General features: G+C 36.6%; 1 protein-coding gene and 1 long non-coding RNA gene across 3 annotated transcripts in view; both read left to right on the top strand.

Annotated features, from left to right (window-relative positions):
- Positions 1–20117, top strand: part of DPH6 (diphthamine biosynthesis 6) — a 452167-nt gene that overhangs the window by 178743 nt on the left and 253307 nt on the right. Inside the window, 2 exon segments of one of the 2 annotated variants that reach the window (NM_001266595.1) lie at positions 39–126; positions 1433–2146. In NM_001266595.1, the coding sequence (NP_001253524.1) occupies positions 39–126; positions 1433–1486 (142 nt within the window). In that variant the 3' untranslated portion in view covers positions 1487–2146. 2 annotated transcript variants of the gene reach the window in all.
- On the top strand, positions 6620–8196 carry LOC106999126 (uncharacterized). Its single transcript, XR_001445825.3, has 2 exons — positions 6620–6750; positions 7693–8196. It is a non-coding gene; the product is annotated as an uncharacterized LOC106999126 (long non-coding RNA).

Raw genomic sequence — 20117 nt, 5'->3', positions numbered from 1 at the left:
GTAGCAGATAAATGTATTATAAAATTCTTGTATTTCAGGGATTCGTCAGAAGTAGTCATGCATTCAGCTGATGCATTTGCACCTGTGGCCTATCTACGCTTCTTAGAATTGCACTTGGAGGACAAGGCAAGTAAATCTAAGACTCACAGTGATTTTGATAGAAAACTGAGATATACGCATTGGCTTTGCATATATAATTCTGTAACAACAGATGACAGGAAAAAGAAAATTGATTTTTATCATTAGTGTTTTTTTTTCCAGCTCCTCAGTCAATAACTAAGAATTTTACAAATGCTTATAGTGTTGAGAGTTATATATGATACAAAAGATATTACACTCATGAAAAGTTTGCAGGTCAGTTAAAAAGGGAATAGTATATACATTAAACAATGAGAGGACAATATAAAACCAAATATTAAATCATCTAGCAGGATCACATTTAAGTTACCGTACATAAGCATTAGGGGAAGGGTTTGAGGCTAAATTGGATCGTCATTATTCAAAGGTTAAGAGAGGAAAAGGAGAAATGAAACCTTTACAAAAATATCCAGGAAAAGAGAAGTACAAATGGAAGATGAAAGTGAAGCAAAATTACAATAAAGAGTTTTATTTTAAATATGCTGTCAAGATAACAGTAAAATTTTAATTTAAAGATACCTTGTGGAATAAAGTTCTGGATTATATTCCTTGATTGAGAGGTCTGATCCTTCAGATGTTGCTTTATATTAATTACCATAAAAATGATAGCTGAAATTATGTGAAGAAATGAGTGTAGTGACAGAAACGGATTAGAAAATGTCTTATGTATAATTAGTGTTCTTTCCCCCAAGTCTTGAGGCACACCCACAGTTACATATTTTACATCATAGGAAATCTGAAGGAGTAAGAGGATTAACAAGAATTCGGCAAAAGTAGGAAAAGAATGGTAATGCCAAAAATCTCAAGGTGAGAGGGTTTCTGCAGGAGAGGATAATTGTTGGTGCCAGTTCTTCAGAAGAATGACAGTGGGCAGGATTGAAAATAGGTTGTGGAATTGGGCTGGATGATGACTATTGGTGACCTTTTATCAAAAAGCTGGTAACCCCCACAAGAATAAAGTTACACTATCCAAATGTTTTTCAGGTTTACTTGAACCCCTAACTTGTAGTTTTCTGCTACTTTTGCTACCACGTACACATACACAGTCAAAAGCACTGAATTCATGTGTAGACACTCCAGCCATTCTATGTTCCACTCTACCCGAATAGCTCACTGTTCACCTTGTTGTTTTGATATTTCATTAGTCTTCGGTATGATACCTCAAAGAAGTAATACTGTTATCTGAAATAGGCTGTGAAGATAACAGTATTTTAGATAACAGTATTACATCATTGAAGTGTCATATTCCCTGACACTGAATAAATATGGTGCATTTTCCTTCTTTTTTTTTCAGGTGTCCTCAGTGCCTGACAACTACAGAACATCTAATTATATATATAATTTTTGAAAAGTGTTTCGGAACATTGTTCATTAAACCACCATTTCTGTACAAAAAAATTGCACAGTATTTTCTCAGTTACTATGACAGTTTTTTCTTTTTTTTCTTACGACTCCTTTTTTTTAGAAAAACATACTTTCAATAGAAGAAGTTAATGGAACCATTTATTAATTGGGAAAATGTCAATGGCGTGTTCATTAATAGTGCCAACTTTTTTGGGGTTCACTCTCTTTTGTTAACACATCTTCCCTATGACCTTTTTTTTCTTTTATTTCATCTATAAACCCCATTTCTGTAGCATTTCTTTTTTTATCACACTAGTTTCTTTCCCTCCTCTCTTTCCTGCTGCATTCCCTACCAATAATGTCATGATGGAGAGGCATTTGAAAATGATGAAAAGATGGTCACTTTATTTAGCCAGTCAAGCTTATTCTATTGGGTGTCGCCAAAGTGATTTATCATTTTTGTTTTAAATGTATTCATGGTTGAAGAGTTTCAACATTATTGGACAATTATGAGGCATGTCCTTAACTCTTACAAGTTATTTTATCACTGATTTTTAAAATGCTGTTTTTCAGTATTACCTATGTTGACCTTAGAAAACTTTTAGTAAAAAATAAACTTTATGTTTTAGAACAGTTTTAAGTTCACAGCGAAAACAGAGCAGAAGGTGTGGAGATTTCCCATATACCCTCTACCTCCACACATTCACAGCCTCCCCTACTGTCAATGTCCTATAATAGAGTGGTACATTTGTTACAACTGATGAAACCTACATTGACACGTTATTATCACCCGAAGTCCATAGTTTACATGAGGGTTCATTCTTGGTGTTGTACATAATATGGGTTTTGACAAATGCATGATGACATTTGTCAACCATTATAGTATTATACAGAATAATTTCACTGCCTTAAAAAGTCCTCTGTGTTTTACTTATTCATCCCTCCCTCTCCTTTAACCCTTAGCAACTGATCTTTTTACTGTGTACATAGTTTTGCTTTTACCAGAATGTTATATAGTTGAAATCATACAGTATATAGCTTTTTAGATTGGCTTCTTTCATGTATTAAGATGCATTTAGGTTTCTCTATATCTTGTCATGTATATGTAGCTTTTTTTTTTTTTTAGTGTAGAATAAAATTTTATTGTCTGGTTCTACCACATTTCATTTGTCCATGCACCTACTGAAGAACATCTGAGTCGCTTCCATGTTTTGGCGATTATGAATAAAGCGACTATAAACATCCATGAACAGGTTTTTGTGTGAAGATAAGTTTTTAAGTTTTCAGGTGTGTAAATACCAAGGAGCACAATTACTGGATCATATGGTAAGATTATGTTTAGCTTTGTAAAAAACTGCCACACCGTTTTCCAAAGTAGTTGTACTATTTTGTATTCCCACCAACAATGAATAAGGTTTCTGCTGTTCCACCTCCCAACCAGCATTGAGCATTGTAGGTATTTTGGACTTTTGCCATTGTGGTAGGTCTGAAGTGTTCTCTCGTTGTTGTTTTAGTTTGCAACTCCCTAAAGATATATAATGTTGAGCATCTTGTCATGTTTATTTGCCATCTGTGTATCTCCTTTGGTGAAGTGTCTCTTCAAATCTTTTGACTATTTTTAATTGGGGTTTTTTTCTTATTATTGAGTTTTAAGAGTTCTTTGTATATTTTGGATAACAGTTCTTTATCAAATATGTATTTGCAAATATGTTCTGCCATTCTATGTTGTGTCTTTTCATTCTCTTAGCAGTGTCTTTTACAAAGCACAAGTTTTTAATTTTAAGGAACTCCAGCTTATCAATTCTTTTTTTCTAGTATTACACTTTTAATATTATATCTAAAAAATCATTGCAAAATCCAAAGTCATCTGGATTTTCTCCTAAATTTCCTTGTTGAAGTTTGATAGCTTTGTGCTTTACGTTTATGTTTGTGATACATTCTGAATTCATTTTTGTAAAGGACATAACGTCTATGTATAGATTCATTTTTTAAAACATAGTTATTCAATTGTTCCAGCACCATTTCTTGAAAAGACTATCTTTTCTCCTTTTTGCCTTGTTCTTTTGTATATTTGTGTGGTCTGTTTCTGAGCTCTCTAGTCTGTTCCACTGATGGATTTGTCTCTTTTGCACATACCACAGTCTTGATAACTGTAGCTTTGCAGTAAATATTCAAGTCAGATAGTGTTAATCTTCCAACTTTTTTCTTCTTCCATATTGTATTGACCATTCTGGATTTTTTGTCTCTTCATAAAAACTTTACAATCAGTTTTTCCATATCCACAAAAAAAAAACTTGCTTGGATTTTGACTGAAATTGAAGATCAATTTGGGAAGAATTGACCTCACGACAATATTGAGTCTTTATCCATGAACATGGAATATCACTTTGTTTAGTTCTTTGATTTCATTCATTGGAATTTTGTTTAGGCACCTTTTTTCTCTTCATTGTTGTGGCTTAATATGTTACATGTTGGCTCAATTAGGACTATTTGGGATTTTTCTAATTTTTTTTTTTTTCATATAACAGGCTTGAAGGTGGTATTCTTGGTGTGAATTCAGAGTTAGTTGATATGCCTATCTCTCAGTCACAGGGTCCAGGGCTAAACTTTCACAAGTCACCAGCTTTACTCCTAAACTAACCCACGTGGTAGAGAAGGAATTCTTTAGACAGAAAATGAAGTATGATTACCAAAAGAAAGATGAATAAATGCTGGAGAACAAAAATGTCAGGTACTCTTCTACATGTTTTATCAAAATCACATTGTATTTCAGACATATCTTAAATTAACATTCCACCCTAAATATTAGTAATATCTAAAATGCAGTACCCTGAATACCACTCTGAAAATCAATCTGTTTTCTAAATTGCATCAGTTTTCATTTGCTTTGTAACACATTTGCAATCTAGCTTGACCTTAATTACTTTGATGAACTGCTATTGGCCTTTTTTCATTCTTCATAATCCTTAATGCCTTTCCTTGATAATATGGGCCACCATCTCTTTGAAAATTTCCCCTATAATGGTCATATGCCTCTGTACTAGTCTGACGTTTTTTCTGCCTGTCTTGAGATTTCTCCTGTCTTCTTCAGTAGCTTCTCTTCTTTTTACCTCCAGCATGCACATATGCTGCAAGTTCTTTTTATAGGTCCATTCTTTTCTTTTTCAATATTTTCTTTTTCTGGAATTATGTATTTTTTACAAGTTTAATTTTCACCTTTTTCCAGATGATTCTCAAGTCACTCTCTTTCTAGTCTTTCTACTAATATCTACTTTCTCCATAACTCAAGGTTCTTATTTCTGACTAGCTGCTGCACATGGCTACCAATACATGTCGTTCTCATTATATACAAAACTTGAACTCATTTTCCTCTCTAAGTGTCTTTATTCCCTATTTTTGTTATTTAACACAACTCTTCTCCTCACAGTAACTCAAGCACAGAATGTTGGAATCATCTCTTAAGCTATCCTCTCATTTACTATGAATATTCAACAGATTATCTAATCTTTTATATTCTAGTCCTAATATGTATCTTACATATTTCTATCCCCATGCTTATCGCTCATTAAATTTGTGTCTTGCCCAACTCTTGGACAAGATACAACTAATTCAAATCCTTGCTTTCATATTCTCTATATTCAGTTTCACTGCCATATAGGTTTTCTTTCTAGTGTATGACTCCCTGCGCAAAATTCCACAATAGTGCTTCGTTATTTTCTAAGTGAATAAGATGATTAGCCATGAATGGAAGGCTATCTGACATATGGCCATAGCATCCTTTTTCAGTCCTGCTCCCAGGATTCCCCTACATGTCCACTTTGCTCTAGTAATACTGAACCAATGGCCACTCCCTGATTATGCCTTCGCTTCTCTCCTTCCTTGCTTTATTCTGTCCTACCAGCTTTCCTTTCTTCTTCTCTCCTTAACTACTTAATCCTACAGACTATGCAAGATTGAACTCAAATACTCTTATACCTTTAGTCACAAGAGATGAACTGCCCTGTCAATTTGTTTCTCTTTCTTTCTTGTTGCAAATAACCTTATTTATTCTGCTTTATGTTAGTTATAGTTGTTTAAGGACTTATTCTTTCTACTAGGTTACATACAGATGTCTTGACTACTGTTCTATTTTCATCTTCATAACCTCTGTAACAGCTGTTAGTTCTACAATAAGAACTTTTTAATTTATTTGGTTGTTATTTTCATACTTTATTTTTTTATTCATAAAGAATCTTACAGGTGTGTCTCCATTTCACATTATATGACATTTAATTAGTTCCTTTTTTTTCATTTATCTTGTTAGAGAAAAATGCTTTAAGCAAACTAGAATGTAAAATAAAACATTTAAAAATACTGTTAGTGTAAATTTTGATTTATCATTTAGACTTTCACTTTACATATGATGACCCTTAAACTTTTCTATTAAATAATTAATCTACTTAAATTTTACCTTTAAGTTAAAATCTTGAATTATTTATATGAATGTAAAAATGATATCAACTAAACTGCGATTCTAAACAAAATAACCGAATAATAGAAAGCTGTGGGATAAAAATGGAGAAATACATTAAAATTTCTTTGGGGCCCCGACTTTATTGCTTATGGCAAACTTGATAGTAAAATGTACCGTACATCACTGCAGTGACAGGCTTGAGAAAATGAAAAATCCAAAGCTTTACATAAATCAATCAGAATATCATATTAAAATGTATAACCTTTAACAGAAAAATCAGACTTTTACTTGCAACTACCCAGAAGGCTTTTTCTTCCTTATGAGGTTGTTTTAGATTTTCAGACAGCTTTGTGGAAAATAGTATTTTAAATTAATTATTGGCAAAGCAATTGTGTATATAGAAAGACAAAGTTCACAGGAATTTAACCTCAATTTTATTAATGTTCCCTACTTTCACTTAGTATTTAATTGTGCTTTTGTTGAAATAATTTCCTAAGTACTAATGTATCCTATAATCAGCACTTAAGTTCGTTTTTTGTTGAAATAATTTCATGGGACAATTACGTATTTTATATAATAATAAAAGCACACACTTTTAAAAGTTGTAACTTTTAAAAACATCATCAGTCTGACAGCCCATTCTTGGCTCTTTCATTTTAGTTTGCTTTATTTGAGATATATCATCAAAGGTCTTGAAAAACTTTATAATGTTTAGCCATCTCTGTATTTTTATTCTTCTCTTCAATCCAGCATATATCTTGAATACCTACTCTGTTTAAAAAAACTACTAGGTCTACATGGAATCTACTATAAAGGTAGGTAAATTACACAGTAATTCTAGTCTTAACATTAAAATGAAGTTACCACGGTAATCATTATTCCCAATGTTATGATTACAGTGACAGATAACACTAGTTTTGCTAATCTGAACTGACTAGTTTTGCTAATCTGAACTGCTAATCTGAACTGACATTTGCTAATCTGAACTGAACTGGCCATAATATGTTGATTCATGGTAAACAGTGATGTGTGAGTTATGATCCTGTTTTTCTAAAAATGTTGGTGGAGGCCGGGAGCTTATATGTTTATTTATGTATGAATGAGCATAGTAAGAGATGGGCATATAATCACCAGACTGATAGTATTGGATTCGTTGAGGAAGTGAGCAGGAAGGGAGTAAACAGAGAAGCTTAATTCTTTATATATCTGTAAAATGTGACTTCTTACAAAGAGCATATATTTTTAATTTTTTTAATATCTGATTAAGAAAATTAAGAGAGAGCAGTATAGTGAGTTCCAGTGTTAAATAAACACTTAAATGTTATTCTTCAACATTTCACTGGTCTTGGTAGAAAGACAGTAGGGCCCTTTAAAACTTTCCATTGAACTCAGGTGAAAACATTACTCACAATGGAGGATTGAAATCTTAAGTGTAAAAAAAGACCCCTTCAGAAAAGTGTATACACATACACACACACACACACACACACACACACATGCAAGGTGATTAAAAGTGTTGGTATGGTAGACCTCTTGAGTATGTTGTGCATGGGAATTTGCTTTCATTGCTCATAGCAACATGTATAAACTCAAGGATCCCATCCATGGAGGTATGCTGCAACTGCCTCTCTACAACCTACAAAATATTTCCTTACAGATAGGACAAAGAAAGTAAGAAGATAAACGATGACTTTCATTTGCCAACATTTGGTTCAGCACAACTTTCCTACCCTGTCTCTCCCCACCCTTGCCCTTAGGCTGAGGAGCAGAAAAGTGATTTGGCAAGATGGAGCAAGGTATTTACCAGTCTGAAACCTAATGCTGTAAAACTAAATGATACAACTTGGGGCTTGAATGGGTGCTGGGCTGTAGGTACTACTGGGTCACTGTTGCTATAAATGGTCACTGGAACAGATTAATAAATCAAGGTTTATTAATCAGTTTCACCCATAGTTAGAGGACTACTTGACTCATTTCTGTCTCTAGTAAATGGACTTTGGTAGTAGCAACACCATACCGTGATGATATCATTTGTGTCGGGAATCAAACTGGGCGACGCAAGGATGGTTTCGGTTTTTGAAGCCTAAATCTATGGAAGACTTACCAGTTTGGGAGAGGATAATAATAAAAGTAACAATCAATGCTTCCAAACTCCAATTGAGTCTCTTTTTTAGCTTTTATATTTACTTAGTTGTTATGCTAACCAATTCAGCTTTTTACTGTTGCTGTTGTTAAGAAATAAAATTTCTGATTGCTGTTTTCATAAAGTTCCAGTTTGGTGATTTCTTATAAAATATAATCCTCATATGATTTATTCATTCAGAACATATTTATTGAGTGCTTATTCTTATATGCATGGCACTGTTTAGACATTGGGTGTACAGTAGTGAACTGAACAGCTAAAAAATATTGCTTTCATGGAGCTTGTATTCTTTGGAGTGAGACAGATAGAAAAGTAAATAAAATACATTAGAGGTGTTGGTGAGAAAGTTGCCTCACTACCCATAGATTTGGTGATTGGGTTTTAGGGAATAAGCATAATCTAGGAATCCTGAAGTATTTATAATGACAGATTTAAGCCCAGGTTGAGGGTCATATTACCAGTCTTTTTGATCACATTGGCAGATGTTAGTTGTGAGTTGTGTTTGAGTTGTGTTTGAGAAAAGGGGTTAAGGTCTTTCCAGTCGCCTGTAGATATAGCCAAAGAGCAATTCAGTGAACTGGAAAAGAGATCAGAAGAAAATATTCAGAATGAAACATGAAGAGAAACAAAGATAGAAAATACACATAAAAGAATTAAGAGGCATGGAAATAGAAGGTCAAAAATATATGTAATTAAAGTGTCAGAAAGACTAGAGGGAGAATGGGGAAAGTGCAATGTTCAAAAACATAGTAGCTAAGAGCCTTCCAAAATTAACAAAACACACAAAAGTATAGATTCAAGAAGCCTTATGAACCTCAAACAAAATAAAAATAGATATTTAGACACATAATGGTAAAACTGCTGGAAACAAAAGAAGAAAAAAAAATTGAAAACAGCCAAAGTGGGTTAAAAACAGGCTACTTTCAAAGAAGCAACAATTAGAATAGAAATAGTGAAGACAGTAGTCAATGAAATCAAATTTTGATAGTGCTAAATGAAAATAATTGCCATCCTAGAATTCTGTACCCAGCAATAATATCCTTCAAGAATAAGAGTGGAGGAATTTCCAGGATGACAGTAATCTGTTTGTAAAACTTTATTTCATAGTTCACTTGTAGTTTATCCATTTTGGTGTATGTAATTTTTCTCTCAAGATATAAATACTTAACTCTAGTTAGTAACACGCATGACACAGTCTAAATAAAGAGTAATGTCTGCAGCTTACTGGGAAATGCATTAAAAATATAAGATGGATTGATGGCAAATGATAGGTATATGATAAATACAACAAAGTGCTAATTGTAGAGTGTAGGTAGTGGATATATAGGTGGTCTTGTAAAATCCTTTAGGCTTTTCCATATATATACATTTTTTCCTCAAAAAATGTTGGGAAAAAACATGAAGCTAAAAATTTTTTGAACAAAAACTAAGAAAATTTGTTTCCAGAAAATATCCACACCAAAGGACAGTAAAGGCTGTTAAGGAAGAAGGAAATTATTCCAGATAGAATATCAGAGATGCAGGAAAGATCAATGAGAAATGAAAAGAGTAAACATGAGAAAATATAAGCAGATATTAACTATATGTAACAATAACATGATGTCTCTCTGAGTTTAAAATCTACATAGAATTAAATAAAAAGCAGTGCACATAACTGAGGGTGTTAGGGAAGTGGGGTTAAATGGTTAAAGTTTTTGCATTGTATATAAAAAAGGCAAATGTTGAGATTAATAATAAACCTCATAGATGTAGATAACATGTCATAAACTAGGATAACCACTAAAATAATATAAATGAATATAATGTAATCTAATGAAGAAGGAAAAAATAGAATAATGAAAAATAATTTTTAAAAGGCGAAACAAAGTAAAATAAGCATAGAGCAACTAGCAGAAGCAAATCAAGGGTAAGATTATATATTTAAGTGCAAATATATCAATAATTACAATAAATATAAATGCACCACTGTTTCACTTAAAGACAAAAAAAAATAGATTGACTAGAAAGCAAACCCCAAATCTATGCTCTTTGAAAGAGACACCACTAAAAATAATGGCACAGAAAGAATGAAAGTAAGAGTGCGAAAACATGTGCCATGCAGAAGCTAGGCAAAAGAGAGTTTATATTGATGTCTTTTAACAGAAGACAAAATGAATGAAAAGCATTATTGTAAAGTACACTGCAATATGTTAAAAGGCTCAAGTCTTCAGGAAGATATAACAATTCTTAATTTGTATATATATAATTACCACCTCAAAATGTGTAACAGAAATTGACAGTAGGGGATCTCCTTATGACAAATTTGTAGTCACAATTTGAGATTTTTGCATGCTTCTTTCAAGTATTGATTTTAAAAACAGACAAAATCATCAAGGATATAGAAAATTAAAATAGTGCAATTAGCAAACTTGATTCTACAAACATAGAAACACAATACCCAACAACTGCAGTACACATATTATTTTCAAGGAAACTAGAAATTATACAAAAGTTAGTTATATCCAGGGCCATAATGCAAGTCTACTAATGTCATAGGAATGAAATTATACAGGGAATGTTATCTTACAATAAGATTATGCTAAAAATCAGTAATAAAAAAAGATGGCTAGAAAGAAATACACTAGTAAGATAGCAGAGCGGGAAGTCACTGACCGTATTTCCCCATGGGGACAACAGTATATCCTTCAAAGAGCCTTTATGAGAACTCTAGAAGCTAGTTAAGTCACACTACCCCAGACAAGCTCAGAGTCAAAAACAACCACATTGGGTAAGAAAAGCCATCTTGTGTCAACTGTGATGCCCCCTCCCCAAAAACAGCACAATTTGGTGTGATCAGAAAGATCATGGCTTCTCCCTTGGGAGACCCGTGGAATGCTAAAGGTACATTCCAACTCTTTGGGGGCAATAACTAAAGGGACTGGTTTCTGTCTCATCAGACTTGGAGTGCAGACAGGCTTCTGGCATACTTTGGATACCTACATGTTAGAAAGTGAAAAAGAGAGTTTAGAAGCATATTACAATGCCAGAAAACTGGCAATAATAAAGATGGAGGCCAGCAGAGCTTGCCGATTTGGGGGAAAGTGACCAACTCATGGTTTCTCCCACAGGAGGGAAAGAGAAGGGCAGAACATGTGTCCAGTATTCCAGATTTTCAGAGGGCTTCCCAAATGTCTGGTTACTGTCTCTCCTGACTTGGAGTGCTGACAGAACTGACATGTTTTGGATTCCTGAGGGCCACAGAGAACAGAAGAGAATGCTGCAAAGAGAGCTCGGTGGCTTTTAATGGTTCCAGAGAGCCTGTAGCACTGCAAACAGACACTCTGCAGAGTAAGAGATTACAAGCTTCTGAAAAGGAAACTGGCAAACCTCTCTCCTTGTGAAATTACATGCACAAACCCAGGGAAGAAATATCCCCAGAAAAGATTTAAGAGGACCTAAAATTTCTAACTGGGTTGACTGGTGAAGGTCTTCCCCTATGTTAAGCCACTTAATAAAGACTGGAAGAGACATTTGCTTTTTCAAATGCAAAAAACGTAACAATAAGACTCATAAAGAAACAGGGAAATATGACCCAATCATAGGCCCAAAATAGATCTTCAGAAACTGGCCCTAAAATGAAAACCTATTAATATGAATTACTTGACAAAGAATTCAAAGTAATCATTTCAAAGCTCAATGTGCTATAAGAAAGCATAGATAAACAACTAAATGAAATCAGGAAAATGATGCATTAACTAAATTAGAAAATCAACAAAGGAATAGAAACTGAAAATAATAGAAAATCTGGAACCAAAGAATTTAATAACTGAACCAAAAAATTCACTGGAGAGGTTCAATAGCAGACTTGGTCAAGCAGAAGAAGGAATCAGGAAACTTGAAGTCAGGTCATTTGAATTTTTTGAGTCAGAGTATAAAAAAGGGAGTAAAAAAGAAAGAACAGTGAAGAACGCCTAAAGAACTTATGGGACGTGATCAAGCAGACCAATCTATACAGTATGAGAGTACAAGAAGGATAAGAGAGGGAAAAAAAGAGATGTTATTTAAAGAATGGCTGAAAATTTCCCAAATCTGAGAAATGATGTAGATATCCAAATTCAAGATCAAAGGACTAAATATAAGACAAACCGGCCGGGCACGGTGGCTCACGTCTGTAATCCCAGCACTTTGGGAGGCCAAGACAGGCGGATCACGAGGTCAGGAGATCGAGACCATCCTGGCTAACACGGTGAAACCCCATCTCTACTAAAAATACAAAAAAAAAAAAAATTAGCCAGGCGTGGTGGCGGGCGCCTGTGGTCCCCGCTACACAGGAGGCTGAGGCAGGAGAATGGTGTGAACCCGGGAGGTGGAGCTTGCAGTGAGCTGAGATCCGGCCACTGCACTCCAGCCTGGGTGACACAGCAAGACTCCGTCTCAAAAAAAAAAAAAGACAAACCTAAAAAGGCCTGCACTGAGATACATTACAATCAAACTGTTGAAAGTTAGAGATTGACATAGGCAAGAGGGTGGAAAATGAGGTTTCCCAGCTCATATCCCTCAATACTAACAATAACTTGGCAAACATTCACAGACAAAAATGCCCTTGTGGGACCATTGGGATCCAGGTAGGATGATGCAGAACCCCAGTGATGCCCAAGTCTTTGGAGGGCCACTTTGAGAAGACTAGCCTATGCCCCAGTGACAGGCTAGCTGACAGTGGCCTCAGCTGCATGTCAGTAACAGCCCTATTCTCCCGTAGTCTCAGTTCCAGACGCCCTTGGTCTCTGTCCTGCCCGTGATCCCATTTGCCAGGGGACATGGGAGGAATCAGGTTGGTTTATACCTTCCTTAGAAGGCCCACAAACTTAGTCCTGGCTGTGGATCCTGAGACCTGTGACTCAGCTGCATCCCTGCTTTGCTGTAGGGAGAAGTCCTGCCTACCCAAGGACCTGGTAGGAGATATGCCTGTTCATTCCTCCAGTGGCAGGCCTGTTGACCTCACACCCAATTGTGTAAAATAAAGTGGCCCTTAACTGGGCTCTAGCCCCAATCTACCATAGCCCAGAGACAGTCCTGCCAATCCAGGGACCCTCTGGGAGACACACCCATATATGCCCCCAATAACAGGCATACTGTTGAGGTATCTGGCTACAGACCTTAAACTGGTCCTGTGACTTATTTCCATTTCCACTCTGCTATGGCCTGGGGGCAGTGCTACCCACATATGTTACCTTCAAAAGACATCTATTTATAACCCTGGTAACAGGCCTGCTGAACTCATACCCTACTGCAATGCTGAAGCAGCCCTGTGACTTGGCTCTATCCGCCATCTATTGTGGTTAATAGGCAGTCTAGTAGGAGCCATGCCTATTAATACCCTACTAATGGACCTGCCATCTGCAGACCCAGAAGTCCTCTTGCGACCCAGCTCCAACCTTGCTTGACCATGGTTCCAGAAGTAGTCCCATCTGATGCATATCAGGCAGGAATTGTGCCCACCTGTGCCTGCAGTAACAGGCCCTTCAACTGTGTACCTGACTGCAGACCCAGCAGCATCCATGTGACCCAGCTCTGGCCCCAGTTAATCATGGTCTTGGAGGCAACCCTATCAATCTGGGGACCCAGCAGGAGGAGTTTTTTACCTGCAAAAACCAGTCTGTAAAGACTGGAGAAGGTGTTTGCTCTTTCAGACGCATAGACAACAATGCAAGGCTACATGGATTGCAAAAAATCAAGCAAACATAACCAAAGGAAATGAATAAAGCTCCAATAACCAGCCCTAAAGACATGGAAATGCATGAACTGCTTGACAGAGGATTCAGAATAACCATTTTAAAGAAGTTTAATAAACTGTAAGAGAACAAAGACAACTAAATGAAGCCAGGAAAACAATACATGAATAAAATGGGAAGTTTAATTTTGAAAAAAATATAGAAACCTTAAAAAAAGAACCAGATGGAAATCCTGGAACTGAAGAATACAATGACTGAACTGAAAAACTTAGAAGATGACTTCAAAAACAGACACAATGAGACTCTCTGAAGGAAGCGGACTGCTCCTGCAGGACCCAGGAGTCCCCCCTCCCCGCCGAAGGAAAAAAAAAACTGTGAGTGCCCCAACTGCAGAAGTAGTAAAGGGAGAGCTTCCTCTCCCAAACATGCACCTCCACTGGATAAACTGAAGGTCTGTTTATGGGAGAAGTTTCCGACTTTAGCTGGAGCTGAGTCAATTTGGAGAGCCAAGCGAAATACAGGGGTGGAGGAAGCAGCAGAAAGGTCTTGGGAGCTCAATGGGTCCCCTAGCAGGCCATTCCTGCCTGGCACCACAGGGATCCAATGGGAGAGGAACAGGGAGTAAAACTACACAGGGAGAAGCAAATTTCTAGCTGAACTTTGTAACAATTTGAACAGGGTGAGAAGCCTTCTGGAGAGAATGTGGGGAATGGCCCAAATCTGGTGTGCAGACTCCACAAGCAGGAGAAGAACTAAGCCCTTTTCTTTCACAGCTGGGAGGCAGACAGCCTGAAGTAGATTTTCAAGCCTGTATTGCTCTCTGCCTGGAAGCGCTTTGGGGGGTGTTGAGGGGGGCACGGTGGGAGTGAGACCTGCCCTTGGGTTTGCTAGGAGCTGGGTGAGGCCTGTGACTGCCAGCTTTCCCCCAACTGTCTAACAACCTGCATGACTCAGCAGAAGCAGCCATAATCCTCCTAGGCACACAACTCCAGTGACCTGAGATTCTCACCCCCATCCACCACAGCAGCCACAGCAAGACCCGCCCAAGGAGAGTCTGAGCTCATACATGCCTAGCCCCACCCCCACCTGATGGTCCTTCCCTACCCAACCTGGTAGCAGAAGACAAAGGGTATATAATCTTGGGAGTTCTAGGGCCCCGCCCACCACCACTTCCTCCTCATAATAACACAGCTGATGCTCTCTGGAAAGTGCCACCTACTGGCAGGAGGCCAACCAACACAAAAATAGAACGTTAAACCACCAAAGCTAAGAATCTCATGGAGTCCATTGCACCCCCCACCTCCACCAGAACAGGTGTTGGTATCCCTGGCTGAGAGACCCATAGATGGTTCACATCACAGGACTCTGCAGACAACTCCCAATACCAGCCCAGAGCCAGGTAGACTTGCTGTGTGGCTAGACCCAGAAGACAGACAACCATCACTGCAGTTTGGCTCACAGGAATCCACATCCATAGGAAAAGGGGGAGAGTACTACATCAAAGGAACATTCCATGGGACAAAAGAATCTGAACAACAGCCTTCAGCCCTAGACCTTCCCTCTGACAGAGCTTACCCAAATGAGAAGCAACCAGAAAACCAACCCTGGTAATATGACAAAACAAGGCTCTTCATTGCCTCCAAAAAAATCACACGGTCACCAGTAATGGCTCCAAACGAAGAAGAAATCCCTGATTTACCTGAAAAAGAATTCAGGAGGTTAGCTACTAAGCTAATCAGAGAGGGACCACAGAAAGGCAATGCCCAATACAAGGAAATCTAAAATATGATACAAGAAGTGAAAGGAGAAATATTCAAGGAAATAGATAGCTTAAAAAGAAAACAATCAAAAATTCTGAAAACATTGGACACACTGTTAGAAATGTGAAATACTCTGGAAAGTCTCAGCAATAGAATTGAACAAGTAGAAGAAAGAAATTCAGAGCTCAAAGACAAGGTCTTCAAATTAAACCAATCCAACAAAGACAAAGCAAAAAGAATAAGAAAATATGAACAAAGCCTCCAAGAAGCCTGGGATTCTGTTAAACAACCAAACCTAAGAATAATTCGTGTTCCTGAGGAAGAAGAGAATTCTAAAAGCTTGGAAAACATTTGGGGGAACAATCAAGGAAAGCTTCCCCAACCTTGCTAGAGACCCAGACATCCAAATACAAGAAGCCCAAAGAACACCTAGGACATCCATCACAAAGAGATCTTCACCTATGCACATTGTCATCAGGTCATCCAAAGTTAAGACAAAGGAAAGAATCTTAAGAACTGTGAGACAGAAGCACCAGGTAACATATAAACGTATAAACCTATCAGATTAACAGCAGATATCTCAGCAGAAACTCTACAAGCTAGAAGGGATTGGGGCCCTATCTTCAGTCTCCTCAAACAAAACAATTATCAGTCAAGAATTTTGTATCCAGCAAAACTAAGCATCATATATCAAGGAAAGATACAGTCATTTTCAGACAAACAAATGCTGAGAGAATTCACCATTACCAAGCCACCACTACAAGAACCAAAAGGTGCTTTCAATCTTTAAATAAATCCTGAAAACACATCAAGACAGAATCTCTTTAATGCATAAATCACACAGGACCTATAAAAAAAATACATGTTAAAAAGCAAAAACAGAAACAAAATAAATAAAATACACAAGCAACAGAGAGCACAATGAATGCAATGGTACCTCACATTTCTATACTAACATTGAATGTAAATGGCCTAAATGCTCCACTTAAAAATACAGAACCACAGAGTGGATAAGAACTCAACAACCAACTATCTGCTGCCTTCAGGAGACTCACCTAGCACATACTCACATAAACTTAAAGTGGTGGAAAAGTGCATTTTATGCAAATGGTCACCAAAGCAAGCAGGGGTAGCTATTCCTATATCAGACAAAATAAATGTTAAAGCAACAGCAGTTAAAAGAGACAAAGAGGGACATTATATAATGGTCAAATTCCTTGTCCAACAGGAAAAGATCACAATCCTAAACATGTATGCACCTAACACTGGAGCTCCCAAATTTATAAAACAATTACTAATAGACCTAAGGAATGAGACAGACAGCAACACAATAATTGTGAGGGACTTCAATACTCCACTGACAGCACTAGACAGGTCATCAAGACAGAAAGTCAACAAAGAAACAATGGATTTAAACTATACCTTGCAACAAATGGACTTAACAGATATATACAGAACATTTCATCCAGAAACTACAGAATACACATTCTATTCAATAGTGCATGGAACTTTCCCCAGGATAGACCATATGATAGGCCATAAAACGAGCCTCAGTAAATTTAAGAAAACTGAAATTATATCAAGCACTCTCTCAGACCACACTGGAATAAAACTAGAAATCAACTCCAAAAAGAACCTTCAAAACCATGCAAATACATGGAAATTTAAAAACCTGCTCCTGAATAAGCATTGGGTCAAACATGAAATCAAGATGGAAATTTAAAAATTCTTTGAACTGAACAACAATAATGACACAACCTATCAAAACCTCTGGGATACAGCAAAAGGTGATGCTCAGAGGAAAGTTCATAGCCCTAAGACTGAAAGAGCACAAACTGACATTCTAAGGTCACACCTCAAGGAACTAGAGAAACAAGAACAAACCCAAACCGAGCAGAAGAAAGGAAAACAAGATCAGAGCAGAACTAAATGAAATTTAAACAAACAACAAAAAAAGATAAGTGAAACAAAAAGATAGTTATTTGAAAAAGATAAATAAAATTGATAGACCATTGACAAGGTCAACCAAGAAAAGAAGAGAGAAAATCCAGATAACCTCACTAAGAAATGAAACAGGAGATATTACAACTGACACCACTAAAATACAAAAGATCATTCAAGGCAGCTATGAACACCTTTATGCACATAAATTAGAAAACGTAGAAGAGATGGAAAATTCATGGGAAAATACCACCCTCATAGCTTAAATCAAGAAGAATTTGATACCCAGACGGAAATGATTATTTTTAAATTACCAACAAAAAAATGTCCAGGACCAGATGGATTCACAGCAGAATTCTACCAGATATTCAAAGAAGAATTGGTACCAATCCTTTTCACACTATCCCACAAGATGGAGAAAGAAGAAACCCTCCTTAATTCATTCTATGAAGCCAACATCACCCTAATACCAAAACCAGGGAAAGACATAACCAAAAAAGAAAACTACAGACCGATATCCTTGATGAACATAGATGCTAAAATCCTTAACAAAGTACTTGCTAACTGAATCCAACAACATGTCAAAAAGTTAATCCATCATGATCAAGTGGGTTTCACACCAGCGATGCTGGGATGGTTTAACATATGCAAGTCAGTAAGTGTGATAGGCCACATAAACAGAATTAAAAACAAAAATCACATGAGCATTTCAATAGATGTAGAAAAAGCATTCAACAAAATCCAGCATCACTTTATGATTAAAACTTTCAGCAAAATCAGCATACAAGGGGCATATCCTAATATAATAAAAGCCATCTATGACAAACCTACAGCAGACATAATATTGAATGGGGAAAAATTGAAAGCATTCCCTCTGAGAACTGGAAAATGACAAGGATGCCCACTATCACTATTCTTCTTCAACATAGTATTCGAAGTCCTAGCCAGAGCAATCAGACAAGAGAAAGAAATAAAGGGCATCCAAATCAGTAAAGAGGAAGTCAAACTGTCACTGTTTCCTGATGATATGATTGTTTACCTTGAAAATTTTAAGGACTCCTCCATAAAGCTCCTAGAACTGATAAAAGAATTCAGTGAAGTTTCTGAATACAAGATTTATGTACACAAACCAGTGCAATTCTATACACCAACAGCAACCAAGTGGAGAATCAAATCAAGAACTCAACCTCTTTTACAATAGCTGCAAAAAAAAAAAAAAAAAAGAATACACCTAACCAAAGAGTCGAAAGACCTCTACAAGGAAAACTACCAAACGCTACTGAAAGAAATCATAGACAACATGAACACATGGAAACAAGTCCCGTGCTCGTGGATGGTAGAATCAATATTGTGAAGATGACCATACTGCCAAAAGCAATCTACAAATTCAATGCAATCCCCATCAAAATACCACCATCATTCTTCACAGAATTAGAAAAACAATTCTAAAATTCATATAAACCAAAAAAGAGCCCACGTCATCAAAGCAAGGCTAAGCAAAAAGAACAAATCTGGAGACATCACTCTACCTGATTTCAAACTATACTATAAGGCCATAGTCACCAAAATAGCATGGTACTGGTATAAAAAGAGACACATAGACCAATAGAAAAGAAAAGAGCACCCAGAAATAAACCCAAATACTTAATAGCCAATTGATCTTTGACAGAGCAAACAAAAACAAAGTGGGGAAAGGACATCCTTTTCAGCAAATGGTGCTGGGATAATTGGCGAGGCACATGTAGGAGAATGCAACTGGATCCTCACCTTTCACCTTATGCAAAAATCAACTCCGGATGGATTATGGACTTAAACCTAAGAACTGAAACTATAAAAATTCTAGAAGATAACATTGGAAAAACCCTTCTAGACGTTGACTTAGGCAAGGATTTCTTGACCAAGAAAGCAAATGCAATAAAGTAAGACATAAATGGCTGGGACCTAATTAAAGAACTTTTGCACAGCAAAAGGAACAGTCAGCAGAATAAACAGACAATCCACAGAGTGGGAGAAAATCTTCACAATCTATACATCTGACAAGGACTAATATCCAGAATTTACAACAAACTCAAACAAGTCAGTTAAAAAAAAAAAGTTCTCATGAAAAAGTGGGCTAAGGACATGAGTAGATAATTCTCAAAGGAAGACATACAAATGCCAACAAACATGAAAAAATGCTCAACATCACTAATGATCAAGGAAATGCAAATCAAAACCACAATGCAATACCACCTCACTCCTGCAAGAATGGCCATAATAAAAAACATCGAAAAACAGTAGATGCTGGCATGGATTTAGTGAACAGGAAACACTTCTACACTGCTGGTGGCATTGTAAACTAGTACAGCTACTGTGGAAAACTGTGGAGATTCCTTAACAAAATAAAAGTGGAACTACCATTTGATACAGCAATCCCACTACTGGGTATCTACCCAGAGGAAAAGAAATCGTTATTCGAAAAAGATACGTGCACATGCATGTTAATAGCAGCACAATTCACAATTGCAAAATCGTGGAACCAACCCAAATGCCCATCAATCAATGAGTGGATAAAGAAACTGATAAATATCAAACATTGTATGTTTTCACTGATGAGTGGGAGTTAAGCTATGAGCATGCAAAGCAAT

Source organism: Macaca mulatta, chromosome 7 (genome assembly GCF_049350105.2).
Source record: "Macaca mulatta isolate MMU2019108-1 chromosome 7, T2T-MMU8v2.0, whole genome shotgun sequence".
NCBI lineage: Eukaryota > Metazoa > Chordata > Mammalia > Primates > Cercopithecidae > Macaca > Macaca mulatta.
This window is presented reverse-complemented; position numbering and strand designations above follow the sequence as displayed.